General features: G+C 43.1%; 1 protein-coding gene and 1 long non-coding RNA gene across 2 annotated transcripts in view; both read right to left on the bottom strand.

Moving 5' to 3' along the window:
• LOC136429685 (gamma-aminobutyric acid receptor subunit beta-1-like) overlaps positions 1–21,395 on the bottom strand; it is a 40,138-nt gene extending 18,743 nt beyond the window's left edge. The window contains exon 1 of the mRNA XM_066419622.1: positions 21,131–21,395. Coding sequence (XP_066275719.1) covers positions 21,131–21,177 — 47 coding nt within the window. The 5' untranslated portion in view covers positions 21,178–21,395. The remainder of the gene's footprint in view (positions 1–21,130) is intronic.
• Positions 8,903–11,665, bottom strand: LOC136429706 (uncharacterized). The gene is made up of 3 exons (XR_010754790.1): positions 10,341–11,665; positions 9,702–9,816; positions 8,903–9,529 (listed from the first exon to the last, which is right to left on the bottom strand). It is a non-coding gene; the product is annotated as an uncharacterized lncRNA (long non-coding RNA).
• Positions 21,396–21,852: the final 457 nt, after the last annotated feature.

The raw sequence follows: 21,852 nt of genomic DNA, 5'->3' as shown, positions 1-21,852 counted from the left end.
TCACCATAACCGTGAATCAACCATACATCTTTACCGGAGCGGCAACGAATTCCCGCAATGGGGCAAGTCGTAATGGCCTGGGTGAATTACATGATCCAAGCAAACCGCCGGCCACAGAAATAGCGTAAAGCAATAACACATTGCCAGTAGGTTTATGGCGAAGCCCTGTCGGTCAAGCACATCAATCTTCCAACTTTTGAACACAGGAAAAAGGTGGAGTACTTTAGAGGGTGTTATCAACGGGATCTCGTTTCACCAAGCGAGGCTGCCAACATGTTTCATTTCATTTCATTTATTTATTTAACCAGCGGACACACTCAGGTCTCTTGACCTGTTTTTCAAGTCAAAGTCAAGCCAAAGCCTTTATTTTGCTTCTCCCTGGATACAAATACACGTGCACAGACATAATACACAATGATCACAAAAATATACAATTTACAAACTCGGTACCAGTCCTAATTCCAATCCTAAAGTCCATTTCTAAAAGTCGATACGGCGGTGAGTTTTCTTTATTCTGTGGGGATTTTGTTCGAAAGTTCAGGTCCCGTGTACGTCAGACTGCCCTTGAATGATTGTACAGTTGCTGTAGTGTTGTCGTCTTCGGTTCCACGTGTTCCTGTGTGGGGTGCTCACTCTGGTGCGTGTAAGATGCCGTATTGATTTATCGACTGGACTCACAGCAGTGCAATACGGTATCTACCCAGGCGGTACATAGGATTTTGGGCCCCACTGGGCGCCAGGTAAACCGAGTAAAAGTATGCACCGAAGTAAAACTACCAACAAATATCCATTAGTGAAGTTTGTACTAGCAGTACGATGTGTAAAATGGAGTCAAGCCAAAGACGATATGGCAGAGGAAGCTGTTTTTTTACTGATGCCGTCATTACAAAGTGGTACCTTTAGTCAAACTGACAAGGATGGATGTTCATGTATAAACTGTCTGACAACGGAGCCGGGTCGATTTTAGGTCTGATGTCTGATATTTATTAGAAACCCATTATATTGGAATCCGATCTAACCTATTCCTCCTGGATTCTATACATAGCCATTATAGGACAGCAACCTTGAACCTTGAGCGGGGACATCAACAATGCCAACACGGGCTCTGGCTTCTCATACTTCACTCGGCTCTGTCCCCCATCAATGAACGAAGGTCTGCTGTGGTAATGTTGATGAGTCCAGCATCCCTTTTGAAGTTCTTAATGAATGTTGTTCAATGTCTGCCCTTTTTACTCCAGCCAGTATACTCATGATTACACATGATTACAATGACGTACAGCTTCACAAATAACCACAACTGCAACTACAGAACAACATACAAGCTCAGCAGCAGTAATATAACAGTTATATCTACAACATTTACTTTCAGTTCGTCTTTTTTTTTTAGGCCAGAGCTCTATGTTTTTGAGTCTTATGCTGAGGCAAGGTGCAGGAGTTCCTAGAGACACTACCTAATGAGGTAAAGAAACTAAATCATCTATCTTTGACAATTATCTCTTGGCAGAGGGAGCCCCTCGCCAGCCATCTGTCGGTCAATTAAATCGCCCTGGCTTTGAAGTTTAAACTTGGCAAATGCTCCACGGCTTACAGTTGCCAGTGTCTTCGAATCAAGTTCGAGATCAAAGGCAAGTTGGCAACCTGTTTTAATGGACATTGGCATCGCCATGAACTACAGATGGGGCAAGATCTCAGGGTGGAGTTTTCAGTGGCTGGCCTTGGAGATCTTATCTGTGTACAGTTGACTAAAAGCTGCCTCCTTCACCGGCTTTCCCATGCATGGGTGATCAGCCTTGGGTGGGAGGTCTTAGATCTGCCTCATCAGCAGACTGAGGTCGTTTGCCGCCGTTCGCAGTTGAACTCTTAGATAGCAATCTCGTGATTATGGCAAAACGCTAAGACGCTATAACAGTAACTGGGTACTAAAAACTTATGTATTACATTCACGCTGTCGACACCTGCTAGGCACTGTTATCATCCCACCAGTAGGTACTATCATCAATCAAATAATACGTCAATTAATCAATCAACCGGTCAACCGGTCAATCGATCAATCAATCAATAAATAAATAAATAAATTAAGCAATTAATCAATCGGTTCCCAACACCAGAGGAAAACAGACAATGTATAGCAATAAATTAAACAGTATGGACATTGGCATCGCCATGAACCACAGACGGGGCAAGATCTTAGGGTAGAGATTTAGTGGCTGGCCTTGGAGATCTTATCTGTGCACACTTGACTAAAACCGGCCTTCTTCACCAGGCTTTCCCATGCATGGGTGATCAGCCTTGGGTGGGAGGTCTTAGATCTGCCTCATCAGCAGACTGGGGGCGTTTGCCGCCGTTCGCAGTTGAACTCTTAGATAGCAATCTCCTTATTATGGCAATAGTTAACCTATCTAAGAGTTACTGCACTAAGATGCTGCACTATGATGTAATATTTACGGGGTACTTAATTTAAAACTTCTCTAATACATTATACGCTGGGTCGACACTGCTAGACACTAGACATCATTCAATCATTTAATCAATTAATCACTTGATTAATCACTTAATCAATCAATCAATCAATCAATCAGTCAAGCAAGCAATCGATATCTGTCTCAAGAACAAAACATACAATTTATAGCAATAAACAGTATGGACATTGGCTAGTCTGTAAAACGCGAACTCCAGCTGTCCGGGGGTTTCTGTCCCCTCCCCGCGGAGTTTGTGCTCCACTTGGTCTAAGCCGAGGGAACTGTTCACAGAAATAGTAACACCAATCATAGGGCAGGATTTCAGCCAAGCCTCCATTGCCATAGAAACTAGCTAGTTAGTCATTTCACTCCTGGCGTCACAGGCAGACAGGGAGGAACGGATGGGAAATGAGATCCAGATGGTTTGAGGGGTGAGAAATGAGATCCGTATCCAAGGTGCTTAACAGGGCCTCCCGGGTGTATTGTTTGGCAAAATGACTTTCTTGGCCTCTACAATGTCAGACAAAGACCAAGGATTCCATATCTCCCTACTTCCCAGAACTTCTGTTGTGCCTGTTGAGATTTCTTGTGACCAGCAATGAAAACTTGACTGCCGAAAATTTTTTGAAGTCTAGTACCACGTACAAAAATAAGGCCTGTGATTGTGAAACTCTATTCCTACCATCTGCAGATCAGACATCTGTAGTTGTCAATCACTGGATAGCAACAGCACTAGAACCTTAGCAAACTAGAGTCTGGCGGTGGCAGGCAGCTCATGTGGGCTGATGACGGATGCATAAATTTGTGACTAAATCTGACAAATGTTTGTAGATATGGCATCGTTGAGCGCGGACTTAAACTTAAACTAGCGTTGGTGTCTTTTACCGTGATGATGATGATGACCGTGATAAAATCTCGAAGGTACTACAGGCAGATCCCGCCAAGGTTCAGTCACTCAACGAGAACTGTCGGTTTAATTACTGGACTACTAGGACGGCGCTCTCGCTGCGCTTTCTCTGTGACATTAGATGTCACACTGAGCTAATTTTATCCGTAATAAACGAATCGTTTTGCGCTTTGTGCGTTCTGTTGTCTTTTAAATCATACTTTTACATTTTGCATGATATTTCAATTGTGAAGTCAAAGGTTACACAAACCCAATTTTTGTTGCAGCGAGATCGCCACGAGATCGCCACGAGATCGCCACGAGATCGCCACGGGATCGCCTCGGGATCGCCACGGAATCGCCACGGGATCGCCACGGGATCGCAACGGGATCGCAGCGAGATCAAGTGGAATGGGCGCCTTATAGCTCACTCCTGGAGCAACGTTAAGTAAGGCGCACGATCGATTCTTGAGTTGGGAGGTTCAAGACCTTTTGGAGACAACTCGACGCCGGGTTGAACCTTCCCATCATATAAGAAGACAAAATAAACGTCTTAAACCTGGCCAGAACCATGACCATAGCTTACTCGTGCTCCGCTCCATCAGGAGAAACTCGTAAATGGCGTTCTAAAGACTCTCCACTTGATGGCATATTTAGTAAGGCACCTGTGAAGACGGACAAGGGTTGTGCAGGGGCTTACTCTTGATTGTAAAGATGTTAGGTGGCAACCTTGAACCTAAAATGCACCTTGCATAATGAAGTCCTTTATTCGCAACCACATATCTAACAAGAGCTGGCGTTTAGATCACTGTCTCTCAACTTCATCAGGGCAATTCTGACTGGTTTACTTTGCCCTTAAGCTAGGTGTTACTGGTTCAATTTGCACTGAAGCTAGGTGTTACTGGTTCACCAATTCTGACTGGTTTACTTTGCCCTGAAGCTAGGTGTTACTGGTTTAATTTGTACTGAAGCTAGGTGTTACTCGTTCACTGTGCACTGTAGCTAGGTGTTGCTGGTTCACTGTGCACTGAAGCTAGGCGTTACTGGTTCACTGTGCACTGAAGCTAGGTGTTACTGGCTCACTGTGCAGTAAAGCTAGGTGTTACTGGTTCACTGAAGCTATGTGTTACCGGTTCAATTTGCACTGAAGCTAGGTGTTTCTGGTTCACTGTATACTGAAGCTATTTAAAGTGTAACAATGCGGTCCCAAAGCTAACTTAAAGGTAAAGTATTGTCACATATATACATACATATCGCGACAGTGGTGTGATATTGCGGTTTTTGTTTTGGGAACGGATGCGCACGCGGATGTCATCCATGAAATCAAGTCAGCGTGATCTGATTTAGAGACCAGCCGAGAAGTAGGTCACTAATGTACTGGCTGTGTCCGCACATGACTGCGCAATGTCGGAAGCCTTTCATCTTCCCTCGTTACCGGTGGTCATCTTCGCGAGAAGCGTGTCGGAGTGCCAGATGCGCAGCGTTAATGATGCGTAGCCTTGACACAGATAGAGAGTTAAAGCTTGTTTACACCTGTCCGTTGACATTTCTTTGCTTGAAGTTAAGTTTGCGATCGAAGAGGTATTTTTTTTTCGATCAGGCATGGCCTCCCGACTTTCTCAAGACCTTGGTTGGACGCTATTCGTGAGCAAGGTCATCTGTTGTTGGGAATTGGTCGGTAAGGTTACCTACCAGTCTTTAAAAGTGGTATGCTCCAAATTACTATCAAATTTGACAAAACAAGCTCGGAAAAGTCATAATCATCTTAGATGGGGCTAGAATTGGATGGATTCCCGACTGCTCCCAACTCAGGGCCGACCTTGGTTAAGGAGTGGTCGGGAGCAAAGTTGTTGGAAGTTCTCAACTATGTAACAACAGGTTCTGATATTCATGGCTAATGCTTACTGCCGTAAATAACGTGGTATAAGTTGGTATATCTTTGACTTGTTTTTTTTACCTTTAAGGGAAAAAAATTATTTTTTCTCAAATATTTTTGGGAACTGGTCCAAAAGAGCTTATAGGAACCTTCATTCTCCGGTACACTGAAGATTGCTGTACATTAATTGTGTGCGTATTCCGTTGAGCCGGTGCGGGGTCGCCCTCATCACTGCAACCGCTCACCCATAATGAACCCGGCCGGCCGACTCAATTTCCAGCGGAGGTCAAGCGTGCCGTGTGCAGACAGCCCATGGGTCAAGCGTGCCGAGCCCGTGCACAGGTAGACATCTGCGTTTCAATATGAAAGCATGGTAAAATGCTAAAGTACTAACCCAATTTTCAATCTTAACATTATGCTCCACCAGGAAGTCACAAGGGTCAAGTTTATAAAGATGGAAAGAAAACAGGGTGTTGATCAGCTCAACACTGAGAAAAGGTGAAAGTAGTAAACAACCCTCCCCTCCGACACATGCTAAGAGTTCAGATATACCTGACGCGGGTTAATAGGCTTTTACGAACTGGCGACGGTAAAATGCCCCCGTTGTGAACCGGTGGATATTACATGGTTAGGAAGCAATTCATCCTTGTATATTATCTGCCAACTGCCGAAAGGATCTTCAACGACCTCCGTTCTTTGAATCATTAAGAATTTCCTGTTGATCAGCTAATTAGAAAATGCCTTGATTAAGTTTGTAGGTCATTCCCCATGTTTCGGCATGTGACATTAAGGAATCATAGATTGGGGTAATATTAATGTCATTAACGAAATTGTTGAAAACTACCATTAATTTAAATCTTGACCTCCCAAAGGTCACAAGAAGAAGGAAATAAACAGTATATACACATCCGAAGTACCAGGAAATGTTAAAGACTGCAGTTCCACGGCATATGCTACTTACGTTTAAAATGTGGCGTGTCATAATGGGAGTTCTTCAGACAGTATAATGTTACTTTCTATTTTCAACCTCTGTATTTGAAATAATTGTATCTGATGGCTTTTAGACGAAGAGCTGGCCACAAATAAGGCTTTTATTACTTTAGTGGAATATTTAGAACATGTAGATAATTTTGGTCCACTATACAGTAGTAAATATTACCACAATGTTGTGATGGTGTTAATTGTAATACATTTCATAATTTTTCAGAACATTGTGCTTGCACAACCCCAATTTACCGACATTAACCTGCATATGCAGTGGTGCTTTGAGTATGTGGATGTCCCTCAGCCTGTCTCAAATGAAATGGATCATTTAGCCACATAGTACTTCCGTTTTGTATTGTATTTGATAGTTTTTGAACTTAGAAATACATTATGTTGAGATATGAAATGATACATATGTTACATACAGGCTTTCCCAAACTTCCTGTCATTCAAAATGATGTTTTGGGTATAGTTAAATTAGGAATGCAAGCACTTAGTCGGATCCGTTACGGATTCGTTGTTGGGTCCACCTGTATCCGTCAGTATTCACCATTTTCTTCAAAATACAGAAAAATCCCTGTACGCATCCGTCAGGATCTGTGGCATTTCCGTACAGTGTACGGCTCCGTATTCGTCGAAAATCCCTTACTTTCGGATTCTTCAGGAAATATTCCATATACCGGTGCGGAAATAGTCGGATACGTTACACGAATCCGCATGTATCCGTCAGTATCCGCCAAAAATACAGAAAAATTCCTGTTCGTATCCGTCAGGATCGGTGGCATTTCCGTACAGTGTACGGCTCCGTATTCGTCGAAAATCCCTTACTTTCGGATTCTTCAGGAAATATTCCATATACCGGTGCGGAAATAGTCGGATACCTTACACGAATCCGCATGTATCCGTCAGTATCCGTCAGTATCCGACAAAAATACAGAAAAATCCCGGTACGTATACGCCGGGAAATGAGGCCATTTCGTGCAGTGCAGTTCCACGGCATATGCTACTTACGTTTAAAATGTGGCGTGTCATAATGGGAGTTCTTCAGACAGTATAATGTTACTTTCTATTTTCAACCTCTGTATTTGAAATAATTGTATCTGATGGCTTTTAGACGAAGAGCTGGCCACAAATAAGGCTTTTATTACTTTAGTGGAATATTTAGAACATGTAGATAATTTTGGTCCACTATACAGTAGTAAATATTACCACAATGTTGTGATGGTGTTAATTGTAATACATTTCATAATTTTTCAGAACATTGTGCTTGCACAACCCCAATTTACCGACATTAACCTGCATATGCAGTGGTGCTTTGAGTATGTGGATGTCCCTCAGCCTGTCTCAAATGAAATGGATCATTTAGCCACATAGTACTTCCGTTTTGTATTGTATTTGATAGTTTTTGAACTTAGAAATACATTATGTTGAGATATGAAATGATACATATGTTACATACAGGCTTTCCCAAACTTCCTGTCATTCAAAATGATGTTTTGGGTATAGTTAAATAAGAATGCAAGCACTTAGTCGGATCCGTTACGGATTCGTTGTTGGGTCCACCTGTATCCGTCAGTATTCACCATTTTCTTCAAAATACAGAAAAATCCCTGTACGCATCCGTCAGGATCGGTGGCATTTCCGTACAGTGTACGGCTCCGTATTCGTCGAAAATCCCTTACTTTCGGATTCTTCAGGACATATTCCATATACCGGTGCGGAAATAGTCGGATACGTTACACGAATCCGCATGTATCCGTCAGTACCCGCCAAAAATACAGAAAAATTCCTGTTCGTATCCGTCAGGATCTGTGGCATTTCCGTACAGTGTACGGCTCCGTATTCGTCGAAAATCCCTTACTTTCGGATTCTTCAGGAAATATTCCATATACCGGTGCGGAAATAGTCGGATACCTTACACGAATCCGCATGTATCCGTCAGTATCCGCCAAAAATACCACTGCACGAAATGGCCTCGTTTCCCGGCGTATACGTACCGGGATTTTTCTGTATTTTTGTCGGATACTGACGGATAATGACGGATACATGCGGATTCGTGTAAGATATCCGACAATTTCCGCACCGGTATATGGAATATTTCCTGAAGAATCCGAAAGTAAGGGATTTGCGACGAATACGGAGCCGTACACTGTACGGAAATGCCACCGATCCTGACGGATACGAACAGGAATTTTTCTGTATTTTTGTCGGATACTGACGGATACATGCGGATTCGTGTAACGTATCCGACTATTTCCGCACCGGTATATGGAATATTTCCTGAAGAATCCGAAAGTAAGGGATTTTCGACGAATACGGAGCCGTACACTGTACGGAAATGCCACCGATCCTGACGGATACGAACAGGAATTTTTCTGTATTTTTGGCGGATACTGACGGATACATGCGGATTCGTGTAACGTATCCGACTATTTCCGCACCGGTTTATGGAATATTTCCTGAAGAATCCGAAAGTAAGGGATTTTCGACGAATACGGAGCCGTACACTGTACGGAAATGCCACCGATCCTGACGGATGCGTACAGGGATTTTTCTGTATTTTGAAGAAAATGGTGAATACTGACGGATACAGGTGGACCCAACAACGAATCCGTAACGGATCCGACTAAGGGCTTGCATTCCTGATTTAACTATACCCAAAACATCATTTTGAATGACAGGACGTTTGGGAAAGCCTGTATGTAACATATGTATCATTTCATATCTCAACATAATGTATTTCTAAGTTCAAAAACTATCAAATACAATACAATACGGAAGTACTATGTGGCTAAATGATCCATTTCATTTGAGACAGGCTGAGGGACATCCACATACTCAAAGCACCACTGCACATGCAGGTTAATGTCGGTAAATTGGGGTTGTGCAAGCACAATGTTCTGAAAAATTATGAAATGTATTACAATTAACACCATCACAACATTGTGGTAATATTTACTACTGTATAGTGCCCTTGGACCAAAATTATCTACATGTTCTAAATATTCCACTAAAGTATTAAAAGCCCTATTTGTGGCCAGCTCTTCGTCTAAAAGCCATCAGATACAATTATTTCAAATACAGAGGTTGAAAATAGAAAGTAACATTATACTGTCTGAAGAACTCCCATGATGACACGCCACATTTTAAACGTAAGTAGTATATGCCGTGGAACTGCATGTGTATAATCGTCCTCTCCCCATTATCTGACTACATCTGAGTTCACTTCTTCCATGCACTCTTGGTAAGGGACAGGCAAGGCTGATTTCTTCTGTATCTGCATGTTGGACTCAGCTTGGAGTCCATCTTGTGATGAACCAGTTCCTATATGATAAAACCAAATGATGAATAAATATCAATTCACGTATTTAAGGAACATGTCACATGATTTTGACATGGGCTTCGTTTCATCACAGCAGCTACAAAAAACACGGGACAATGGATATCCATCATGCCTCTCTCAGCTAACATTGAAGTGTACCGATGATGGACTTACCAAAGGAGCCTGAGGTACTCAGCAGCTGAGCATCTGACAATTGATTGCTTTGTTCCCAGCCAAGGTCCTCACAATATGTGCTGCATTTGTGAAGGAAGTATCTGCCGATGCTGTACTGGATATATATATATATAAATGGAAACAATGACAAATATTAAACATATCACATACTCGCGTGTGTAAAAAAATGAATCTGGGCATCGTTGAATTGACTACGTAAAACTTACATCTATAACTTGAATATGATATTGATCAAACATGCACAGCTATAACTGAATGAAATAATCACTGAGGCACACTACTGCCTCCTTATAAGTTCTAGTTCACTATCCACAAACTGTGGGATCTTTGTGGGACAAATACTTATGACATTTTCTTCCCTTCCATATCTTTAATTATCTTTCCCTCCACTGCTTGCTATTTTGTATCTGAAACGTTAACCAGACACACATGCCTGCTGACCATTGGCAAGAATGAACAAATTGAAATTTTAAATTTCCTAGATCCTAACGCCGTAAAAGGGCAGGTCGGCTGGAGAATTCTTATGGTCATGCGAATGCGATGATATGTCAAGCCACAATAGGAGGATAACTGACGTCAAAACTAGTTAGAAATGGGAATTTTTCAATTTGTACTTACCAAAGGGCAGTCCCTCAAAATGATGAATCAACTCCCTACCAGCGTTTACAAGGGGGAGGGGGGCGACGAATATTGCATGCACGAAGAAGACAACGTCGCAATTTCGTGCGTTTGAGTTTACACCGAATTCCCTTCGACTCTCAAGCCACTCAAAAATCACTGGTCGACCATGGTAGACTCTGGCGATGCCATGTTAAGCACAGAAGGTGATGAAACGCCGTTCTTGTCTGTGCTGTTAACCGAAAGAAAACCGTTAACGTTTGTCGCGCCCAGAAGTGTATTGTGGGTAATTTGGATATCCGACACGAATCCGTGTTCCGTACACGTCAGGATCCGAGACAGCTCATGACTTCTAACATGGCAAATCTGAACTTCTAACATATTGGCAAATACATAAAAAAATGAAAGATCCGAGTAGATATTGTATCTGTACCCGAAACGTATCCAGTCGTATACGGCATCAGAATTGCTGGATCTGAGGTGTTCCTGGTATTTGTCCGAATTTGCTCGGAAACGTTCCGTATCTGTACTCGAAACATATGAAGGATCCAGAACGTATACGGCGCCGGAATTGTCTGATCTGAGGTGCACCGGATCCAATCGGAAACGTTCCGTATCTGCTATGATGCGCAATTCCGGATCTGCCGTCAGGAAATGAGATTATGCCGCGTGCCGTGCAGTGTGTATTTGTTGGTCAGGATCCGAAGCAACTACCGACAAACAATCCGAACATCTCTGCCATATTGACAAATATCTAGAAACGAAGGATCCGCGCAAATATCCTCAGGTATCCGACGCGCATCACGGATCCAGACGTATACGGCGTCGGAATTGCCGGATCTGAGGTGTACCTGGTAATTGTCTGAATTTGCTCGGAAACGTTCCGTATCTGTACCCGAAACGTATGAAGGATCCAGACGTATACGGCGCCGGAATTGTCTGATCTGAGGTGCATCGGATCCAATCGGAAACGTTCCGTATCTGCTGTGATGCGCAATTCCGGATCTGCTGGATTCGTCAGGAAATGAGATCATGCCGTGCCGTGTGTATTTATTCGTCAGGATCCGAAGCAACTACCGACATACAAACAATCCGAACATTCCAAATATCAAAAAAAAGAGGGATCCGCGCAAATATCTTCGGGTATCCGAGGCGCATCACGGATCCAGAAGAATACGGCGTCGGAATTGGTCGGATCTGCGGGCACTTCAGTATCCGAACAGTGAACTGGGATTTTTCCGGATTCGCTCGGAAACGCCATGAGGCCCGATTCCGGATACGTCGGATCCGTCAGGATACGTGGCCATTTCGTGCAGTGTACAGAAAAATTCCTGTTCGTATCCGTCAGGATCGGTGGCATTTCCGTACAGTGTACGGCTCCGTATTCGTCGAAAATCCCTTACTTTCGGATTCTTCAGGAAATATTCCATATACCGGTGCGGAAATAGTCGGATACCTTACACGAATCCGCATGTATCCGTCAGTATCCGTCAGTATCCGACAAAAATACAGAAAAATCCCGGTACGTATACGCCGGGAAACGAGGCCATTTCGTGCAGTGTCGGATCCGTTATTTATTAATGACAGTACGAAAACTAGAAAAAAACTATATCAAGAAAATACACAGTATGTGAGTAGTAGGAGTCATCATTTTACGTCTTTTTATTTTGCTGTCTTTAGATATTTCTCGTTCATGCAAGCTGCCTGACCGGACCCGCGTTGGAAATGTGACCTAAGCATTACGGCGCAGTTCCCAAAGGACCCGATGTCAATGCTAGCGGGCACTCTAGATTACAGAGGAAGCGAATTCCCAGGCACTAAGTAGGGTCGAGCTCAGGTTCAGCGACTCTGTTTTATCACCGTCCACGGGGGCTTTTACCGTGATGCGGAGCCTGACCCGCTCACCCGACCTGAACCCACCGAGGGTGCCGGATCTGGTAACTGTAGAAAACAGACACATTTCGTGACAGGCGTACTCTAGGAGTAGCCGCCCCACTTAGTGCCCTCACCGACCTGCACACTTGAAGTACAACCACGACTGAAAGTACGCTTACACTTCAAGCAAACAGAGGAAAGACGAATAAGGCAAACTGAAGCAAGCTGCACATAATTCAGGGGGGAACAAGCCATTCCCTGCACATGTAAGTTTGCCCCTCTTATGAATGAATGAATAGAAAAAATATGAAAGGATTGCAAAATGTCAATAGTACTGAAGTACCCTATTTAAGAGAACAAGGAAGAGTCACGACAACCAACATCTGCTTCATCATTGTCAAGTCCTTATATATAAAAACGTTTAAAAGTACAAAGAAACTAATGTGGAACGTAACATGTTCACACCTCTTGGCAAACCCAGTATCCAACACAAAAAGCAGACACCGGATCGATCTTAACTGTAGACTGCATGTATGTTGTTTAAAGCTATTTAATGAGGATGCCTCTACAGTACTTGTTGATATCAAGTTCCACTCTATGATACTGTAAATGCAGAAATGTTCTAGGTGGTTTTATGTTCACTGTTTTCGCGGTCACCGTCTCACCGCGAACTTAATACCACCGCGAACATTTTTGTCTAATACTGTAGTAGTATGTGACTATAGTGCTGCCGTGAACTTAAAACCACCGCGAACACTCCATTTTCGCCTTAGTGCGAAATAAAATCCACGCGAACTTTAATGCAGTTACAGTAGTTCTAGAAAAATACGAAATGCGAATTATGTTGCGAGTTCCATTTTGAACTCCGACTCACATTTCAGGTAACGTAGCAAAGATCCGGATCCGTTCTTAGTAGAAACGGCTCAACACGCCAATGATACAGGGATTGATCCCGACCCCGGTCAATGCTATGTCAAATCCAACATGACGCATGATTATCGTGACTAGTGTTAGGAAGCGCCCAAAGTTCACTTCATTATCCACACATCTTGGCTGGCAGGTAATCGGAGTGGAAGGTCTGAGAGTTAAGTCTATATTTGTAACATATCTGCACTTTTACCTAATGCCAACTCTCTTAATACCAGATAGTAGTGCTGCGTACCTAAACGTAACATCAGGTACAGGTACAGAGGATTAGGTGTTTTCTTCTGAACTTCTTCAATAATGACAGAAACATTGATAAGCTGTTTACATCTTGTCAGCATCTTTATTCAAAGAATATAACTAGGTCCTAATCCTACCGCCAAACTCCCGGCCCTCCTATATTACCTGTCGCATATTAGTAACGCTGTTCCAGTGTGTCACTTTGGTGTTGCATGAGGCTATGCATATGAGGTTAGGAGATCAGTTACAAAATAAGCATAGAATTGGTGTAGATTCATATCGGTACAGTACCGGTACTTCATGATCCGGTATTTTGGACCTGTACCTAATCGATTTTACACAGTACCGGTACGCCTCACTACCAGAGAGTAAGCTGACAGGAGACAAATCTAAGCTAAAAGAGAGAAATTGACCTTTTTTCACAAATCGGGAAAATGTTTCTGAAAGGTGGCACATGCCAGCATGTATACAAATAAGATCATGGAAGATGAATTTGGACATTGGGAATATTTTTCTAAACTACCTTTTATTTTAAAAATCATGCATCATAATGAATACAAATAACTCTTGATTTATATTACATAACCTCATAGATGACACGTGGTTGCACTTCTTTCGTAGAGCTTCTTCTTTTCTCCAAATTTGAGACATTTTCAAGCATTTCTAACGGAGTCATGGACGTTTCTCCACAGGACTTTTAAAAGTAGTGTTCAGATACGCCTTACCTATACGGAGTAGGACCCGCACATTAAAATTACGGTGGATTTACACAGATCTACTAATGCAGCATCAGTAATTCCCGATGTAAGCACACTTTAGATAACCAGGTGCTCAAGACATTATTTAGAAGGCAATAATAACACCGTTTTCTTAATTGGGTGGCATCAGTGCACCCGGTGGAATGATTAGTTTTAGTTGACGTTACATTATCATCTTGAAGAAACGATAACAACACAAATTCTGTCATCTTTTAAACATAGGGCGTACTTAAAGCTCAGTCTGCCATTATTGCCTGTGCCAAAAGCGGATTATATGGCACAGATAAACTGACCTTACGCCCTCCCTTGCGCACAGAGTTTCGTAAACACGCGACTCCAAGGTTTATGCCGTGAAGTGCCAATTATGCCTCCTGCTCAGCACAGCTCTAACTGGATATCCAGGGATTTACATCTGTGTGCGTCACCACAAGGAACGCCATCTCTACAACAGACTCTGGGAAAGTAATACTTATATACACACGTCAAGTGTTTTATCTGCAAATTCAGCCCCGAAGGCAAATTGCATGTACAGACTAAAATGAAATGATGGAGTGCATATCACTACAAGAGAGAGAGGGAAAGTAATACTGTACATGAATTTAAGTTTGCGTGGTTTTCATTTCGCGTTAAGGGGAAAATGAAGTGTTCACTGTGGTTCTGATTTCGCGGCAGTGCCTTAGTCACATACTGCTACAGTACTGGACAAAAATATTTGCGGTTGTTTTAAGTTCGCGGTGAAACGGTCGCCGAGAAAACCGCGAACATAAAACCACCGCGAACATTTCTGCATTTACAGTACTTTTATACACAAGTGTTTTATCTGCAAATTCAGACCCGAAGGCTAATTGCATGTACAGACTAAAATGAAATGATGGAGTGCATATTACTTATTTTTAATTGTTACTAAGCATGGCGCATTTTATCATTTTCACCTTCACAGAGGAGAAATATTGTTTCTCCTACGTTTCTGCCTCTTCTTTTTCTTCCTCTTCTATGTTCCAAACAAGTTAAGTCAATGACCTGGACCAGAAGCCTGTCACCATGGTAACTGGTAAATCTTGCGGTGTTCGATGACATTTCATAATGTAGCAACGTGACAGGACATAGCCTCTGCCAGGCTCCAGAGTCGACTGGAAAGAGTAGAATAGACAGAAAAACATGAAAGAGGAGTCTGCTATAGGGGTGCAGTTTGCCGTGGATGGCATATTGGACCCTCTCTCCGTAGCCAACTTCTTTGGCATACTATTCACTCTATTAGGCCAATTTGACCGCCACTGTCAGTTTGTGTAAGTTTTCTTAATAAACCATTCATCATCATCAATTTCTACTATTTTTCCAGCCATCCCGCGGGGCCTGGTAGAGGCCAACTGAACAGAGCTGGTCACCATATAGGAATGTGTTTGAGTGAGAACAAACAGAGCAGTATGTTGTTAGACATGTCAAGGTAAACATTATGTTTCTGCTTGCAAATGTTACATTTCCAGTTCTCACACGTATTTTGGGTCTGAGTATCGCAGCTGTAAATGCTGACTAACAGCCGCCGCCCCACAATTTGGTGCCATGCATCCCGTGGACCTGTTGCTACAGATCCCTCAGTAACCCCGGGCATGTCACGGCATACCAGCAGGCCGTACAGCACACTAAGATATAATGTTTCCTACGCACAGCCATCCATCTGTACAACCAGAATATTAAATTAAAGTAATCAACGTTTTACGTTCTCCGTGTCATTTTAAAAGGGCATTAGCCCTTCTACCCTGCAAGCTACCATATCAGATTGATTGGTCGATTGATTGGTTAATTGATTGATTGATTGATTGATTGATTGATTTAGAAATCATCTTAGTCTTTGACGCATCGTAACTGATAGAGACAGATGAGCAGGACGCTAGAAAGCATCGACTGAGACGAGAGTAAAGGCAGACAACTTATATGAGACTGTTCATGCAACACAGGCTTTTCTAAAGGCTTCGGTATGGAAACAGAAGAGAGGATCACTGAGACAAACGCTTGGAGGCGATGGACTCAGGTAGGCTGTTCGCCTCCAATCACCTGAACCCCAGACAGAGAAACCTACGCGTGAGGTTTCCCCCGATCAGTGTACAAACGTCGTCACCAGTGTGAACACTGACTGATTATAGAATAGGCACAGCGGTTTTTGCACCTTTAAGACTGAAAAAAAAAACGTTTTTTCGTTACGATTTTCATGTATGAAAATAGTATAAAAGAAGACGGTAGGGCCTGTTACCAAACTGGTTTAGCTTCAAGGCTGTTTGAATCCAACCACCTGAGCCCCACACAGAGAAAACAAATTACTTGCAGCAGAGCATTAAAGGACATCTGCAGCGTTTCTAGTCATCAGTGTGAACAGTGATTGATAACAGAACGTGTACAGCCACTTGGCACCGCATCTTAATGAGACTGTTAGAAGCCTTTTCGTTAAGATCACCATGTATGGAAACAGACGACAGGAACCGTTTTCGAAAACTGTTCAAGGGCTGGCCGAATCCAACGAACTGAAACCCAGACAGAGAAATAAATCATCCAGAGGCCCCGGAGCAGTGGAAAACGTCTGCAGCGTTTTTAGTCATCAGTACATGTGGACACTGATTGATTAAAGAACGGGCACAGGGGTTTGGAACCGCATCGTAATGAGACTGTTAGAAACCTTTTCGTTAAGACCACCATGTATGAAAACAGACGACAGGACCTCTCAAAAAAATTGCATGCAACCGTCTGAGCCCCAGACAGAGAAATAAATCATCCAGTGCATGGCCTCAGAACCGTTAGCAGCGTTTGTAGTCTTCAGTGTTGACACAGATTGATTACAGAACGTGCATAGTTGTTTGCCATCGCATCTTAATGAGACTGTTAAGATCTCACCATGTATAGAAACAGACAGAACTAGAACACAGACAGAGAAATAGATCACCTAGGCATGAGGACCCCTTCGAGCAGTGTAAGACGTCTGCAGCGGGTCTAGTCACCAGTGTGGGCACTGATTGATTATTGGACCGGCACAGCGGCTTGGCACCGCATCTTAATGAGACTGTTGAAAACTTTTTTCGTCAAGAGCACCATGTATGACCTCTAACAAAGCTGTTCAAAGGCTGGTCGCATCCAATCAACTGAGCCCCAGACAGACGAAATATATCACTTGCGTGTGAAGTGTAGAACGCCTGCAGTGTTTCTAGTAATCAGTGTGAACACTGACTGATTATAGGTTTGGCTCCGCATCTTCATGAGACTGTTAAAAAAAACTTTTTTCGTTAAGACCACCATGTGTGGAATCAGACGACATGACCTCTAAAAACTGTTCAAAGGCTAATCGAATCCAACTAATTAGAACCCATACAGAGAAAATGCATCACCTACAGCAAAGCAGCGTTGAACGTTTGTAGCGTTTTTGGTCACCAGTGTTGACGCTGATTGATTAAGGGTCGGGCAAGGCGGTTTGGCTCCGCATCTTAATGAGACTGTTAAAAACCTTTTTCGTTAAGACCATCATGTATGGAAACAGACGACAGGACCTCTAAGAAAACTGTTCAAAGGCTGGCCGCATCCAATTAACTAGAACCCATACAGAGAAAATTAATCACCTACAGCAAAGCAATGTTGAACGTTTGCGGCGTTTTTAGTCATCATATATATATATATATCATTAATTGTTGACGCTGATTGATAAGGAACGGGCACAGCGGTTTAGCTCCGCATCTTAATGAGACTGTTAAAAACTTTTTTGCTTTAAGACCATCATGTATGGAAACAGACGACAGGAAATGTTTGCATTCGACTATCTGAGCCCCAGACAAATAAATCATTTAGTGGCTCCCGGTTTGGCTCCGCATCTTCATGAGACTGTTAGAAACTTTTTCCGTTAAGACCACCATGTATGGAAACAGACGACAGGACCTCTAAGAAAACTGTTCAAAGGCTGGCCGCATCCAATTAACTAGAACCCATACAGAGAAAATTAATCACCTACAGCAAAGCAGTGTTGAACGTTTGCGGCGTTTTTAGTCATCATATATATATATATATCATTAATTGTTGATGCTGATTGATAAGGAACGGGCACAGCGGTTTAGCTCCGCATCTTAATGAGACTGTTAAAAACTTTTTTGCTTTAAGACCATCATGTATGGAAACAGACGACAGGAAATGTTTGCATTCGACTATCTGAGCCCAAGACAAATAAATCATTTAGTGGCTCCCGGTTTGGCTCCCCATCTTCATGAGACAGTCAGAAACTTTTTCCGTTAAGACCACCATGTATGGAAACAGACGACAGAACCTCTAAAAAAACTGTTCAAAGGCTGGCCGCATCCAATTAACTATAACCCAGACAGAGAAAATAAATCACCTATGCGTGAGGATCTCCCCGAGCAGTGTAAAACGTCGGCAGCGTTTTTAGTCATTAGTGTGGGCACTGATTAATTACAAGACAAACACAACGGTTTAATTGGCACCTCATCTAAACGAGACTGTTGAAAACATTTTTCGAAAAGACCAACATGTATCAATACAGTATGGTAACAGACGACAGGACCCAAAGCAGAGCATTAAAGGACGTCTGCAGCGTTTCTAGTCATCAGTGTGGACACTGACTGATATCAGAACGGGCATAGTGACTTGGCACCGCATCTTAACGAGATTGTTATAAAACACGATGTATGAAAACAGACGACAGGACCTCTTAGAAATTTGTTCAAAGGCTGGTCGCATCCAACCGGAACCAACTGGCCCCAGACAGAGAAATAGACCATCCGCTAGAAGTGTTGATCGTCTCCAAGTGTTTTAGTCAGGCCCCGATTCCACTGGACGGCGCTCTCACTGCTATCTATGTCGGATTGGTCTAACCCTTGATTTCATAAATTGGATAATCATGCAAGATGTAAAAGCATGGCTGAAAAGACAACAAAACACACAAAGCATAAAAAGATTATTATTTTTTTTAAAAATGAAATTAGTTGAGCGCTCTGTTGAATTTTAGGTCGCAGAGAGCGCGCGGCGAGAGCGCCGTCCTAGTGGAACGGGGGTGTCATCAATATGGACCCTGAGCGATTACAGGACAGGCACAGTGGATTGGCACGGAGAGCCAGCTGCGGACTTTAATGTACTCTCGTGGATACTCTGGTGTACCTCTTCGCCTTGGCGAAAAGCCACGTCTTTGCTAGATAGCCTTTAAGAAATAACTAAGGACCCGCCGGGACATTGTAAATCCTTCAAGACGTCCCCGAAGTGTGAAGATGTGTAGATCACACTTAACGCCGTGAGCAGGGAAGATAACAAGGGAATAGCTCAGTAGGCATAGTGCTCTTATTCAAAGCACTGATGATTAATGACATTTTCTTCACGCTTTCGCGTTGGATAGAAATGGATTCTGCATTTAGCCTTCGTTGCTGATCGAGTGTCACTTATCGTAGATCAGACGTCACTGTGAATGTTTAGAGCATTCATCATGACAAAACTATGTACTGTACGCAAGAATAGTATGTTTGTTCAGTTCACATGGTAGAACCGCCTGCTTTTTACTTGAGTTGTACGTCTGTTCTGTCGACGGAGTCACGAAATTGATGCTGTGTAAGAAAATATATATCATGGACTTCCCAACATTCTATGGAAGAGGGACCTACAAAATTGAAAATTTTCAGTAAATTACTTTATAGACATTTTTGCTTGAAATTCGGTATGTACCCAAACACTTACACGAGGGCCTGTATGCCAAATACGACAAAGTCAAAGCTTTGATTTGCCGTCAGACAGCAGCCTAGTGCTTTGAATGCTGGTAAAAAGATTGCTCTCTTAATCAAACGATCAATTCAAACAGCCATTTTCATCATCCTTCGCCTCTGCGCGACGGAGTAAGGCCATTCACCACTGTAGTATGACAACAACTTTCACACTTAGCCATATAAACACATGGTAACCCAGGAAACAAGGCCTACTTCTTACGGATTTCTACCTTCAGGGGCTGGACAGTAGGATACTTTGAATTATACATTTTTTTTGCTGTGTACTACATATTCGTATTCCAGTTTATTCACATTTATCTCTTGAGGACTGGTTGAAAACAATGTTGCTTGTCGGGGTCCTCTCCTAGTCTCTACCAGACTGCCTACGTTGGCTAATAGAGAGAATAATTTGCCAGGGGGGAGTCTGGCTACCAAAGGGGTTGACCGACCGCGGGGGAAATGTCAACCTTACCGTGGAATGGCTGTCCTAGCCAATTATTCCCTTTTTTTGCCGAATTATACGATCCGTGCCCCTGTAGAATTAAAGGCCTGGTACAATCTAGGCCTCTCCTTTTGCATACAAGTAAAAATAAGATGAAAAAATAACAAGAACGTATAGAAAAAAGACGTAAAGATGTGACAAAATTGAACATTGCCGTCAAAGCCGTTCTGCTACCGAACTGGTCATTCCTAAGTGCCGAACCGAATGTTTTAGAACAAGAGCCAGTCCATTCCACACATGGTCTGTTTAATCAACACTTAGCTGTTTAAATGTACTCTCTAAGTTTAAATCTGAGTCTGGCCCGATATATTTCTATTTTGAAATCTGGCTTTTTAAAATATTTGTCTATTACGTTGATTTTAAGTGTCTCTTTGTTACGAATTTGGTCGTTTGAATATAGATCCACTACGCTATCTCCATAGCTTACAGTCATATGTTGTAACGTCACAACATCAATTCAGCTGCGACTGTTGTGACATGACGCTGTATTCATGCTAATCCATTACAAAACGAGATATCAAAACCAGAAGTTCCACTGCAGTACCATACCAAGCTGCTAGGGGCCCCAAATTTCTCCTCGTTTGACTTACCTACATACTTTACCTAATAATCAAGACAATCCATCCAGGCATTCTTGAGTTATCGTATTTACAAACAGAATGAAGGACACACACACAAACAGACGTCGTCCAAAACATAACCTTCCAGGTGAAGGTAACAAAGAAGAAAATGACTGCTTAACGTGTATGTGCTTACCGCATCGCAGCCAGCAGCATCAGGACGAACGACGGCTGGGTCTCCATGCTGCCGCCGCTGTAGCTGATAAAAGTGGCTCTAAACGACTTGGAAAACAACAGTCATGCGGCGGGACCTGACAGAGCTGGGCTACACCTGGAAGAGAGCGAGGAAACACGCCCTGTACAGAAGAGAGTGGCTGTGGCAGGTTGTGGCGGGCCGCATCTGCGAAGATGATTGAGAGAGAGAGAGAGAGAGAGAGAGAGAGAGGCGCAGCTTCTGCGCGACGTCTGTCTTGACTCGCAGCCTGCTCGTCTCTGCCTTCCGCTCAACAACATACACTAAGCTCAGCGGGCGGGCTGGATCACGTGACCATTACGTTATTATCAGGAACTTCGGGGCTGCGTTCGTCATTTCAGACAACTCCTACCGTACCAAGTTTTAAACGGAACGGAAGACAGATGTCGTGGGTCTGAAGGAGAGATAATCAGCGTGGTGTGAATGTGCCCCGCCCACATACATGAAAATTTTGATTGGTTGGGTGGGTGGGCTTACTACTCTCCCTTCGCAGCCTGTGGCTTGATTATGAAGAGCTCATAATTTACAATTGGCGGGGCTAGATCGCAAAGGGTCTGGAGCGGCTGCCATTCGGCGCGCAGGTGACCTCAATGCGACAATTGCCCCATGTGCAGGCATAGGACTGTAGGTTTTGAACCACTCGCGCCGGGAAGGACCCCTACTCT

This window comes from Branchiostoma lanceolatum, chromosome 3 (assembly GCF_035083965.1).
Source record: "Branchiostoma lanceolatum isolate klBraLanc5 chromosome 3, klBraLanc5.hap2, whole genome shotgun sequence".
Lineage (NCBI taxonomy): Eukaryota > Metazoa > Chordata > Leptocardii > Amphioxiformes > Branchiostomatidae > Branchiostoma > Branchiostoma lanceolatum.
The sequence above is the reverse complement of the archived record's forward strand: the minus strand, read 5'-3'. Positions and strand labels throughout refer to the sequence as shown.